This window comes from Passer domesticus, chromosome 5 (genome assembly GCF_036417665.1).
Source record: "Passer domesticus isolate bPasDom1 chromosome 5, bPasDom1.hap1, whole genome shotgun sequence".
NCBI classification, from domain to species: domain Eukaryota; kingdom Metazoa; phylum Chordata; class Aves; order Passeriformes; family Passeridae; genus Passer; species Passer domesticus.
Genome location: NC_087478.1, coordinates 40,638,822 through 40,652,103, shown reverse-complemented (window position 1 = coordinate 40,652,103; position 13,282 = coordinate 40,638,822). Strand labels below are relative to the sequence as shown.

Here is a 13,282-nt window from a genome sequence, read left to right as displayed (position 1 = left end):
CATTGATAATAAATTGTGATGTAGCTTTTGGCAGACAGCTATTGCAGTTCAATAGAGTGCTGTAAACTGATAAACTATGAAAAATAAGTTCTCTGGAATCCTGAGTAATTTAACATACACAAAATTCTAAGTTAGCAAAGAGGCAGATACTGTGTCAATTATTTATGGGGTTTAGATTTAAAAGTGTTTCTCAAAATATTTTGAACTAAATTAAAACTAAAACTTCAAACATTCTGATGAATGAACAGGAAACTTGTGGAACTTCATAAATACAGGGGTTCAAGGACAGGTAAAGGACATTAATAATAAAAAAAAGTTAAACTTACCATTGAAGGTCACACTAGGCTCATTTGCATTCTTTGTAGAAGTTTATGAAAAGGTCATTTTTTCTCCCCTCAACTCTGCCAGTTGCTCTGATGCCACTGACTGTTCATAGGAAACTAATGTCTAAAAAAAATAGTATGCAAAAATCCAAAGTTAACTTTATCTTGTATTATTTTCTCTCATCTTGCTTAATTCCCTAAACCCTAGAAATTATTTATCAGCAGTTTTATGATTATTTACATAACATTATATGGGTGAACTGATCAAAAGGGGAAATTACTGTGTATTGGATTGTTCAAAAATACTGTTCTGCCTTGGACTAATAAGAAGGTCAAAGGTATTTCTTTTGACCACTAGTTGACTCTGCATAGACCACTGCCAATTGTTGGGAGCAAAGATACTGAAAAGCTACAGACAGTTGAACACTGACTTCATTTTGAGAAAATGGACATGACTGAACAAGAGTATTTTCTCCCCAAACTGTAGAGGGGGAGCACCTGTAAGGACACAGAGCAGCTAATATTAGCCACATAATATGGATCCATGAATACATGACGACTGCAGCTTTATGTTTATCACAGTTCACACATCAAAGCTGATGAGCTATTTGAAAGCTACAGTCTGCTTTATTGTCCTAAACCCTGAAATCCTGGTGATTTTTTTTTCTTTGGTCTACTGGGCTTTTAAAAAAATGTGTTCAGATTTATCATAAAACATGCTGAACTGGAAAGGATTCACAAGGATCACTGAGTCCAACTTCTGGCCCTGCACAGGACAACCCCAAGAATTACACAATGTGCCTGAGAGTGTTGTCCAAATGCTTCTTGAACTCTTAAGACAGGCGTATTAGATAGATGAAGTTGACAGATAGGTGATCTTGTTTGTAGTTTGCAGCGTGGACCTGTGAGCTCACAATCACTCAGCACCACAACTAGTGGCGAAGGAGCAGTAGCTACAGGAAGGAATATACGTGCAACAAGATGCAGGTGCAGCTAAACTGAAAACCAGGACACATAATTTCAAAGAAATCAAAGCAAACCATGTGGTGTTCCTCACATAATGGCAGCAAAGGGCTTTTGGAATACTTGGAGCACTGGCTATTGATGTTACTTCAACAAAGAAAGCCTTTCTTTAAAGCTGCTACCACCTTTGTAATTAACAAAAACAAGTAAAAAAACCACCACAGTGTTGAAGGATGTTGCTACACCTTTTTCATAGAATCACAAAATGGTTTGGGTTAGAAAGGATCTTAAAGATCATCTAGTTCCAATCCCTCTGCCATGGGCTCAATCTGAGTACTTTAAAACACTAAGGTAAGTTTACAACTAAACATATCTATGGTCCTCTCAGAGCCAGAGAAATCTTATTAAAAAAAGAAAACAAAGCATGCTACAGGAATACACTTTTGAACTTGAACTCATCACTTTTTTAGTTCCCCCTTCAAAGACAGTGGATATGAAACATCTGCTTCTACCCTGACAGAATATGAAATTCCTTTTTTGCAACAGCTTGTAAAGAGTTCACTTTCTACTTCTTGAAGTTCACCAATTCTACTGAAAAGCAGTGATATCTGAAAAGGACCTACAATAAACATGTGAGGATTTTCCAACTTACAAGCCTTTATTATTTTAAATACTGTGACACAGTAATATTACCACACAGAAACAACTGTAAGATTCATTTAATTTTAACTTTTAAGAAAAGGCTTTGTTAGGTGAGTAGGGTTTTGGCGATTTCTAATTGTTTAACAACACTTATTCAGAAACAGCTACTGTTACTAAACTAGCAAAAAACCAAAACTGGTTCCTAAGTACTGCGTCTCATCAAAATGAAAAGCTTAACCAGCCTCAATTATTAGCTCTTTCAACTTTTAGTAGGTTTTCACTTTTCCACACATGAAAAAGTACGTCAAAGCATCTACTATACTTATCCCTTAATCCCAGGTGATTCTGATGCTTTCACTAGCCTTTCATTTTGCTCTGAATTTCTAGTATTCCTTCTACTCAGAACTCCAGACTCTACACCACTATTGATCATGCTGCTCCCTGACAGAGCTCCACTTACCTACATGACAGGTGTAGGGAAATACTGTTTTCATTTGAATGAAAGGGAACTCTAAAGCATAAATAAATTCAGGTATTATATAAATCTAAAGTTCATGCTTTAGTGGCTAGCTCACTATCAGAGAACTCCAGAAAATATCCACATTTAACACTGAAAGCTTTTATTGCAATTCACCTTCTCCTTTACAGGCACATTTCAATCACAGATACAATTACAACTACATGCAAATACATGGCTGTGCTTTAGTCTTTCAAGGCAAGTATTTGAGTCACAGACACTCCAGGCAATCCCGTACAGTTTTACTAAAATTACTGTAAGCAATGCAACAAAATGCACTGTTCTGGTTTTAGCAGCAAGTCACCCAACCTATTGCTTGAACTGTATCAAACTTGGTAACCTTTAAAGCATCACACTATACACCTCTCAAATTTTAGTTCTGTGCTAAAGCAGTAGGTCCTGAAAACAGAGGCAAAATGGAAATCTCGTAAAGCCCCCATATTCAAGCACTCTGCTTCCAGGCTAAGCACAGAGAGAAAAATGGGAAATGTAAGACCACGTATAATTTGTAGATTGCACAAAACTGCAGTACAGGTACTTCACTCATTCTGACTTGCATTGTGGCATTCTAAGGTCTTATTTTCCTCAAATGTACTGTAAAGATACACAGAGTGAGGAAAAATTATTTTTTCCACCAGGTCTGATCACAGGGTACTTTCAATGTTCTTGCTGACTTAAAGCACAAATATGGAATTAAAAAATTGCAGTCCTTTATGTTAGCATAACAATGCAGATTTTGAGCAAGTCTTGCCATCAGAACTACTACTTCCTCTCTGCTACTGTAGCTGGATCTACCCTCACACTCCAAGCTCCAAACCTGCAAAGATCATCAACATGTTGAGAATGCAAAACTAAAGCAGAGGTTTATAAAAGATCATCCATACTTGGTAAGCCAGGCAAAAGTATGCTTGCCCTTCAACTCAGTGGAAAACAGCAACTGCTTCTTGGCAACCCAAATTACTTTCACACCAACTAATCTATTATCAGTTTGATGTTGCAAAGAAAGAAACCTTGTAAGGAGTATATAAGACTGAGAACCTTGCAAATCACAGACATGCAAGAGGCTGCTGAAGCCTTGATATGACTGGGCTGCTCATGTGAGTGGATATATTCTCCTTCTTACCCGACTGACATGTTGATCAACCCAAGCAGGGTCTTGCAAGTGCTAGTACTTCACTTCCAGTGATGGATGTATTTGATAAACACCTGCAAAATGCTGCCTAACAACTTCTTTGCTAAAACAGGCTTGCTTCGAGGGACAACCACATCATTGCATGTTTGAGACTAGGCAAACAGCCTGACCATCTCTCAGGTTACTTTTTTCATCTTACCTACCTTCTACTTTCACAGCTTCTAAGACTGCCCCTCAGATACCTTAACCAGCCCTTGGGCTGTATGACTGCCAGCTTGTGGTCTAGTGCACCACCACAGAGCTGCCATTTGACTGAATGAAATCACAACAGACATGTACTTCACATGCTTTACTACAGACTTCTGTTGGATGCTTTAATTTACAACAATATCTGACCATGTAATGAAGAATATACAGCTGAAAACAACCAAGAGCAAGGTAAACGTTGAGAGTCAGAAAGTGCACAGTAGTCATCAGAGCCAACTGTAAAAAAAAGAATACCCAGGCTGTGAAAAACAGCCTATCATTGGACTAAATCTCTTAGGCTGTTTGGCACAGAAATCTGCACTTTGCACTCCACTGTTTTCACATTTGTACAAAGACATTAAATGGAAAGGACAGAAGAGAACCAGAACTCTCAAGCCCATTTGGCTCATAAAGTACATAGTTCTCCTGTTCCAGCTTGAGCTCACTCTAATAGTTCATCCAGTCTTCAAGAATAAAAGACAAGAGTAAAATATAAGAAAGTCTCACAAAAATGAAAAAATGCACTGACAAAAACCAAGTAACAACCACCAAAAGAGCCAAAGCACTTTTAGAAGGTAAGAAAACACAGTATTTCTCAACAATTGCTACTAAATCCATGACACTATGGACGGTTTAGCACACCACATGTTGCAAGATGAAGTAGTCTGCATAAGAAAACCTCTGTCACAAATAAAAAGTGCATAATGATGTTCTAAGTGTATCCTCAGTTGGGAAATCTGGGCATGCAGAAGCCATTTTCTGTCCGTCAGAATTTAGAAAAAATTGGCAAGTGTGTATCTTGGCAAGAATACAGCAACAATCCTGAAAACATGCAAAAGCTATTCAGCATTCCATAATTAGCTATATGCCACCTTACATTAAAAGACCCTTGCAGGAACAAATATGTTTTTGTCTGTTAGACACATTTGAATATTAAACTTTAGAAAGTGAGTAATGGCACTTGCATGGATTGAAAGGCATTAATAACAACGTGTTATGACAATTTTCTAAAAAAATAATCAGGCAATACTGGAGATTTATTTACTAGAGACACAAACTTTATTACTCACTGAAGGTTCTGAACTGTTTAGAACATTACTTACAGTTCACAGAGAAGACCTTCAAATTATCAAAGGTGGAAGAAAGCGAAAAGCTGTTAAAACCACTCCTAGGGTTATTTTCATTTTTAAACAGGTGAGCAACTAGTTCATCTAAGAGCTGGTAGCTGAACTGATGAATACCAGCAGATATATAAAAACCAATAGCACAGTCACTTAAAAATAGCATTTTAATTCAGCTTCTGAGGCTCTGTTGATGTCCTAATTTGTACTGCCTACTTGCTAACCTTTGTTTATTTTTATTCTGAGTTAAACTGAACATTCTTTCTGCTGATTTAGTACAAGTGTTTACTGACAGAGAGAGACCATAATTTTGTTTCTGTTTTGCCTTTCCAACAAAGCCTTAAACTTTATCTACTCATGCCACTCCAAGGTACAATTCCAATATGAAACATGCACAGCTGAGATTTAAATGATTTGGCTTAAATCTGATCTAGAAAGCAAGAAGTATTTGGAAAGATGAGAGGATAAATAATACAAAACATGCCTGAATTTCCCTTTCATCTCACTGAAATCCTAAACCAGGATGAATATAACAAGAAAGGTTTTATTGTGAAAAACCTTCAAGGTTTTCACTACCAGATCAAGAGGCATGGGACTACTAGGAAACACTCTTCACTACTCAGGAAGGTAATGGCTTCCAGCCTTCTCTTCACGTGGTTCTGAATGATTATCTAGAAGAGCACTGGCAGTTCTGATACAAAGTCAGAAGATGAAAGATCTCCCATGGAGAAAGAACTTGCTGGCAACCAGGCAGCTGGACTAACACTTGGGACATTTTAGGTTACTCTGATACAAACGAGGACCAAAATGTAACACAATTTAAAATGGGAGAGATTAAGATCCTGTTTTAGTGGTCGTTTAGCTTCAATTTGCTCAATGCAACTAGTACACGCCAGTTGAAATACAAACCACACAGGTCTAGCTTGTACTTTATAACTTAGAAACTTAAATCAATAACAGAATCTCACATTTCCATGTCAAACCTTTAGGGGTTTTTGCTACATTCAAACAGTAGCAAGATAATATCCGTTCTATTTAGAGCAACTATATAAAACATCTTTTGTGGCCGCACTGATGCAAAAATAGTGTCTCTAAAATAACACTTATCACCACTCTGTGTTCCAGAAATGCAACAGCACAAACTGTATGCTTGCTTACTCCAAAGAATAAATGAACAAAAGCTACATGTGAGGTATAAGCTGAAAACACAGTCTTTAGACTCTGCTACTCTGTCCTTACTTAGTATGCTGGGTCTGCGTAAGATTTCTTGTGTACTTTAAATAACATTCCACTAGGCTTTTCATGGTGCAGTTTTTCCTATTAGGTCTTTGCAAGGGCACACTGTTATCAAAGCTGTGATTTAACATGTATGCCTAACTCTTCTACCAGAGTAGGTCAAACTGTTCACTATGGGGCTGAATTGATTTCTTGGCTCCAGAACTGTAAGAATCTATTCCCACTAAGAGAAGATTCACTTACACAAAGTTCATCACGCGAGGTGATGCAAAACATGCTAATTTACTTGGTCCAAGCCATGCTGCATTTTAAATCTTTTGTCATTTTGCGTGAGGTTAACACTTCAATTCCTCTTACTCTTTTTTCACTTTTGCAGTTTCCACACCCACCTCAAATCCAAATACCTTTTACTAGCTGTACTACACAATTACAACCCAGATATGGCTTCACTACCAGTAAGTATAATAACGTGTTCTCTGCTGATTCTGCACCAGAACACTCAACAATACTGATGCACATTAAATAAAGCACATACTGGCATTAAGAGCTGGTTAAGATGATGAAGATGATTAAAAAAAAAAAAAGCTCCTATACAGCAGCATTCCAGCATCAATGGATTATTTTCTCTACCACAGAAGGGTTCATTTCCTGAAGGCTTAGTTTGTGGCTAAGGTACCATTATTTTCTGTGTCACTTCCTACACCTAAAAAAGTCCCTGCTACTAAGAAATCATTGCTTTACACCTAATTAATTTTATTTTTAGTAACGGTACCCATTCATTAAATATAACCCAGTCTCCTTCCCTTACTACACAGTTTGCCTTTTGCACCCAATATAGAACTATAATTAACCAAGCCCAGGCTGAGATATAGAAGTCTTTGGAGTTGTGCTGTGACTGGAACAAGCTGCATAACTACAAGGAGCACAAGGCATCTTGTCAGTCTCCATTAAATACCAAAACTGATCAAGACACAGCAAAAAAAAAATTGAAAACAATTATTAATCCAAAAAATGGCAAAAGTACAAAGAAAACGTTATAATTCCCTTTCTCTTACCATCAAAAAAAACCAAAACAAATCCACTTCAGCTCTCCACAGCTGTTGAACAAATACAAAGAGATAAACACGCCTGGAATGGTTACTAGCTTTCTTTTTTTTATTTGAAAAGATGCTTTCACAGCCATTTAACTAAAACACAGGATCCCAAACTTTCTCAGCTATCAGACCGCTACCAAAACTCACACTTGCCGGCTAGTATTACCCCACGGATTCAAGCAGCTCACAGGTGCGATTTTCCCCGCGCCGGCTGGTCCCCCCTGTTCCCTCCCTACCCCCGAGCACACCGGGGCGCTCCCGCAGCGCTCCGGCCGGCCGGGCAGGAGCCAGCACGCTGCCCGCAGCGCTGGGGCGAGGCAGCCAAGGCAAGGGCAGCCGGGGCGGCGGAGCCAGGGCGCGGTCCCTTACGCCGCTCCAGCGCCGCAGGCAGCGGGCGAGGCCGCAGCGCAGCCGGGCAGGCGCGGGGCTCACCGGCGGGGCACGGCCAGCGGACCGAAACTACCGCGGGCAGCGGCTACACCGGACCCCCTCCTCCCTCCCTTCTCCCTGCCCCCAGCCCGGCTAGGCCCGTCGCGGGGCGCGGCCGCAGCACCGTGCCCGCCCTACCTGAGGCCGGCACAGACGCTGGAGCCGCGGCCCCGCCACCGGAGCCGCCACCCACCGCGCGCTCCGCCGCCGCCGCACACAGCGCATGCGCGCCGCCCCGCTCTCCGCGCCGCGGAGGCTGTCGGGGAAAAGGTGGGCGGTGCGGTCGGCCCAGACGCATGCCGGGAGCTGTAGTCCCGGGGAGGCCGCCCGGTGGCGGGGGCGGTGCTCGGGCCGTTGCCCCGGCGAAGCGGCGCTGTCGGGCGGGATCGCGCCCGGCCCGCCCGGCTGCCCCTCGGCACTGGGACAGCCCGCTTGGCACCGGGGGGCTTGTCTGTGGGAGCCACGGAAGCGCTGACTTTTCCTGCGCCCACGAGTATCCGGGTCCGCGGGAGAGTCTGATGGCGTCGCCTGGCAGCGGCCACGGACATCCTCCGGGAGCGGTGAGGCCACGGGGCGGGGGGTGCTCCGGGCAGGGAGACCAAAGCCGCCCGCGGCCGGAGCGGCCCGCGCTCCCCCGGGAGCAGCCGGGCCGGGGCCGCTCCTGCGGGCCCGCTCCGCTCCTGCGGCCGGGCCGGGTGCCGGGCGGCGCAGGCTGAGCCCGGGCAGGGAGCGTCCCTGCAGCCGGGTCTGCCCTCGGCTGCTGCCTCTGCTGCGCCTCCTGGGGAAGGCGGCCGCAGAATAGGGCAATTTGTTAGTTCAGCTGAGCTGCAATGAAACAAAATTGTCTCAGCAGCATCCTGGAGGGATCCTGGGCTGTGTCTTGTGTCTGGGATATACCGGACAGGAGAGAATGGGAACCTGCGAAGATCCTCTCTTGACTGGGGCTTTGTAATTAAGATCTTGCGCTTCGCAGAGCTACTCCCGCTAAATGCGTCAGAAGTAGCTTAAACCGGATTTCGCCATGTAAACAGTGCGGAGTTAGCAGAGCACATCTCCCGCGTGGCTGTGGTGCTTCTTGATGTGAAGTGCCCCTCGTGTGCACATGGCTCGGTGCTGCCCATTATACACAGCCCGCTGGGAAAAGATCAGCCCTTCCTTCCCAGCGGTGCTTGACCTCGCTGTGATGGTAAGGTGTTACCGTGTGTGCTTGGCCGCCTCTTCGTGGTTTCCTGCAGTCGGACCAGGGCATTGTTGTTCTGATAGTACTTTTCTAGTACCGTTGTTCTGGAAGTACTCTAGACTTCCTTTTCCATCTGAGACTGCTGAGCTGTACAACATCTGGCTGTTTTATGTGTGCTTGATTCCCTGAGTCCAGAAAGTCTTGTGGTAACTAATGCCAAATCTATTTCACACATTTTGTAGATCCATGAGCTCAGCGTCTCACCACATGGATCATCTGTTTACTAAAACCACTGGTTTTAGTTGTTGACAACACATGAGAGAAGATGAAAAACGTTTCAATTAAATGATTCTCTCACAGTATGTATATACTGTGGAACATATTCTGTGCATAGGTTGTGCTCCCCTACCTTACTGTAGCTGGTCTCCCAACAAGTTGGATTCAGTTGTTCATGTACAATCCAATTATGTTTTATCCTTTTGCATAAAATTTTAGGATTGATATTTTCTTGGGACCTTATTTTATAAGTTAAGGGAAAAAGATGTATGATAGATGGAAGGTGGGAAAGGATTGACAGTAGTAAGTTTGTGTATTTGCTTTCAGAATAGTTTTGATTGTTGAGCATTTAAAACTTCTAAGTTTTACAACTCATTGCTTAAGAAAAAGAGTATGTTTAAGAACTCTGATCCTTAGACAAGTATGTTGCTGAAATCAAATAGTTTTCAGTTAACTGAATAAATCAAAGTGCCAGAATTCTCTTTGTATTATCCTTTGCCATTACAAAAAAACAGGAAAGCAGTAATGCATATAAGGTGTCATCCTTGTGAAGTTGTGGATTGAATGTAATGCATGTTTTATGGTTTGCAAACATTGAATAAATATAGTAAATACAGGGGACCTTTCAAGTAGTTCACATATTCAGAAAGGATGAAGGTAATTTTTATCCTCCTTTAAGCATACAGTTGTATTTCTGAGTCTGACAGCTCTTCTTTCAGAATGCTTAGGCATATTCGTTTTGGAAAGTAATACAAGTTTCAGACTTTTATTAATGAAGGAGGTTTTCAGTTGTTGAGTCTTTAAACTGGTGAGTGAGGAATAGGGTGTGTGATGGATCAGCCCTCAAAATATTGTGCTCACCATACAGCGTTGCTGAAGTTATTGATTGAGCTTGATTTTTTTTTTTCTGTAAAATACATACCCCTGCTGTGTCATTAATTTTTTGAATAATACTGTATTTACTATTCTAGTTAGCTTTATTTCTTTCTTAATTTTTCTTAACCATTTGTGCTGTATTCATAATTTAGGGCAATAAGTAGATTAAAAATGTTCTGTTCTAAACATGGCAGAATTTACTTTTCGAAATATTGATCAGAAAGTCTAGAGACAGCTCCAAAGAACAGAATAATCCAAGATTTCCAATCCCTTCTGCCTTTTTCAGATACTGCATTGACTTTCAGGCATGAGAGAAATCACTGTGGCCCACAACAACCAGTAGGTAAGCTGTAGAAAAAACTTCCCACCACTTTCTGATGAGATTTTTCTCAGTTTCCAGGTTGAATAATATCCTTTGTCAATTTAAGTATTCTAATCAAAAAGAAATGATGTTTAATAGAATGTCAAGAAGTTGGTGCTTACAGTATCAAACTGATAGTGTTGGTTGTGTTTTAAATACTAGAAATAATGATTTTTGTGTTTGTTCATTGGCATAAAAATACCACATTAAGAGATGGGGAAGAAAACAAAGATATTGAAGTTAAAATACAGGTTTCATGTGTGTCCTGATCTTGATGGATACTTTTAAGAATTCATTAAGTATGCATGGTGTAAGTCTTAACATAAAGAAAAAATGGTTTTATTATAGCCTCCTAGTTTGCAATAGATCAAGATGTGAACAGAATGTTAATCACTGTTACAGTTATTAGAATCATCTAGTGTGTTCAGTGGCCAGCCTCCATTAAATCATTTGACTTAAAATTTTTTTGCACTGATAATACCTGATAACTGTTATTTTAATCTTTGTTCCAGGAAAAAAAAAGTCATACCATCAATATGGCACCTGTTTTAGACTGGAGGAAGCTCATGAAAGTTGATCCAGATACTCTGCCTCGTCAAGAGGAGCTAGCGGACAGATTGCTGGATATCATGATAAAGGTGCTTGAGAAAAAGGGAACATGACGGTTCTGTCATACCTTCTTCCCTAAACCATCTCTGGTCCTTCACACATATGAAAGATTTGTTTTGTGTATTTCATTGATATTAGTGTAAAACCAATTTTGTCTCTTTTGTTAGGTTGATGGGAAAGACTTAAAAACTGAAGCTCCAGAAAAAATGATACAGCTTTTTAAAATTACTCAATCACTACTGAAGGTTTGTATTAAGGCTTACTTTCTTCAATTCTGCAGATGCATTTGTTTTGCTTTGTGGGCTTTTTGTTTTCGGGGTTTTTTGTTTGTTTGTTTGTTTTGGTTTGGTTTGGTTTTTTTTTTTTTTTTTTTTTTTTTCTGTTTAAATGGAAGCACCTTTTTTTCCCCTGTTCCTGAAAATATGCTTACTCCTAAGGTAATTTATATGCCAAATGTGTGCTTGCACCAGAGTACCTTCTTGAGTAGTTGCTGGAATTTAGTAGTGGGAAGTGAAGTGAATTGGAATAACATAGATAGATGGAAAATGCAAATAAATGTCTCAAAATTAATATGTTCTAAACATAAGGTCTATGGAACAATCTTTTAAATTATGGTAGTTGTAAATATTTATTCTTTGCTTGCTCTGCTTCTTTTCTCAGATGAAAGCTCAAGAGGTAGAACTGGCACTAGAAGAAGTTGAAAAAGCTGGGGAGGAGCAAGCCAAATGTGGTAAGCAAGCTTTTTTATGCTGTTCCTAAAAGATTTCTTAAATGTGTTTTTAGGTTTTTGTTCTTGCTGTTTTGTGACTTTTTTTAAGGTTTAGAGAGCTGGACAAAATACCAACTGCTCTGAAGTCAGTTGCTTTAATGTATTGCTTTATGTGTATTTTTCCTTATTGGGTAATTCACTGTATCTGTTCTGTTTTAACAGAAAATAATTTTAAAACCAAGCTGATAAAACTTCAAAATGAATTAGAGGTATGTTTTAAAATTTTGTTAGTGTGTAAAGTGCTCTGGTGGAGTCTTTTAATTATTTTATTTTAGACTAGAATTTAGTCTTGTAAAGTCATGAAGTAGCCCTGCATTTTGGCAAATGGTTTTTATTGTTTTTTGAATATGGAGCAATCTTGGATGAATAGTTACTTGAGTTTTTCACACTTGAAAAATCCCATTTATTTTAGTCTTAGAATCTGATTTGGTTTTTTAGTTCTTTCTACTTTGAATATCTACTATATTTATAATGTTATTTTAATGCTCATAAGATGGCGCAAAAATGTGCTGGAGGTCGCGATACTCGTTTTTTGTGTGATGAGATCCACCAACTGGAAAAGGAATTGGAACAAAAAGAAAGACAGTTAACAGATGCAGAAAAGGAATTGGAAAAGGAGAAGAAAGTGAATGAACAGGTATGAAGGACTTGAGCTTGACATCTTTAGAAGCTGTCAAATATTTTGAAAAGTTGATGTTCTGAAAAAAGCATCTGAAATGTAAAAAAAAAAAAATGACTGATGACATAGGATTGCTGTGCATTTGTTTTTTTGTTTCTGGAGTTCTTTGTGTCAGTGATGCATATAAAGGTTTTCTGTCTTGTTTGTAGCTTGCTCTTCGAATTGAAGATGCTGAAAATGAAAACATCAGATTCAGGAGAGAGGTTAGCAAAAATTATTGCTGATTTACTGTATTTTCGACTTTTTAAATAAATATACTACTGTATTTCTGTTTTTATAATTTTTGGAGTGATGTTTAATTTTGGAACATTTCCTGTGTACTACTGCAGAGTAAATTTGTTGTACATCTGTTCCAATGAAACGTAGTTAATTGAGGTTAGGAAGTCTCTACATTTCAGTTTGAATAGTCCTACTGTGCGTTAGCTTGGCCTGGATTTTGGGTTTTGAATTTTTAACATTTTTGTTAAATATTGTTTCCATGTAAATTTGTTTAATTATTGTCCTGGAGTAAAACCTTGATAATAATTGGTCAAAATACCCTTCTATATATGTGTGTGTATGTATGTATGTATATGTCTGCAGAGGTATAACGAAAGCTATTTTATTTTGTCTCTATATTGATTAATATTTAGTCTTCCAAAAGCAAAGCTAATTTCTAATATTTTTCATGCTTTGTTCTCTTGGTCTTGTTTTCTCCATTTTAATATGAAGAAAAAGCGCATAAAGAAAAAGGTGAGGCTTCTAAGACTTCTAAAAGCAGACTGTAGGAATTTGGATGGGTTTTGCGTGTCTTAGCTCTTTGTGTTAGCTCGCTAGAAATGCAACAACT

The 13,282-nt window shown here is 39.7% G+C and overlaps 2 protein-coding genes across 3 annotated transcripts in view; one reads left to right on the top strand and one right to left on the bottom strand.

Moving 5' to 3' along the window:
• TMTC3 (transmembrane O-mannosyltransferase targeting cadherins 3) overlaps nt 1-7,980 on the bottom strand; it is a 29,830-nt gene extending 21,850 nt beyond the window's left edge. For both annotated transcript variants that reach the window (XM_064419661.1, XM_064419662.1), the window contains exons 1-2: nt 7,842-7,980; nt 327-447 (exon numbers count right to left, since the gene is read on the bottom strand). The gene's annotated coding sequence lies outside the window, so the exon portion shown is untranslated. The remainder of the gene's footprint in view (nt 1-326; nt 448-7,841) is intronic.
• Nucleotides 7,981-8,032: 52 nt separating this feature from the next.
• Nucleotides 8,033-13,282, top strand: part of CEP290 (centrosomal protein 290) — a 46,698-nt gene continuing 41,448 nt past the window's right edge. The window contains exons 1-8 of the mRNA XM_064419660.1: nt 8,033-8,263; nt 10,322-10,378; nt 10,909-11,034; nt 11,173-11,250; nt 11,666-11,735; nt 11,937-11,983; nt 12,268-12,411; nt 12,603-12,656. Coding sequence (XP_064275730.1) covers nt 10,933-11,034; nt 11,173-11,250; nt 11,666-11,735; nt 11,937-11,983; nt 12,268-12,411; nt 12,603-12,656 — 495 coding nt within the window. The 5' untranslated portion in view covers nt 8,033-8,263; nt 10,322-10,378; nt 10,909-10,932. The remainder of the gene's footprint in view (nt 8,264-10,321; nt 10,379-10,908; nt 11,035-11,172; nt 11,251-11,665; nt 11,736-11,936; nt 11,984-12,267; nt 12,412-12,602; nt 12,657-13,282) is intronic.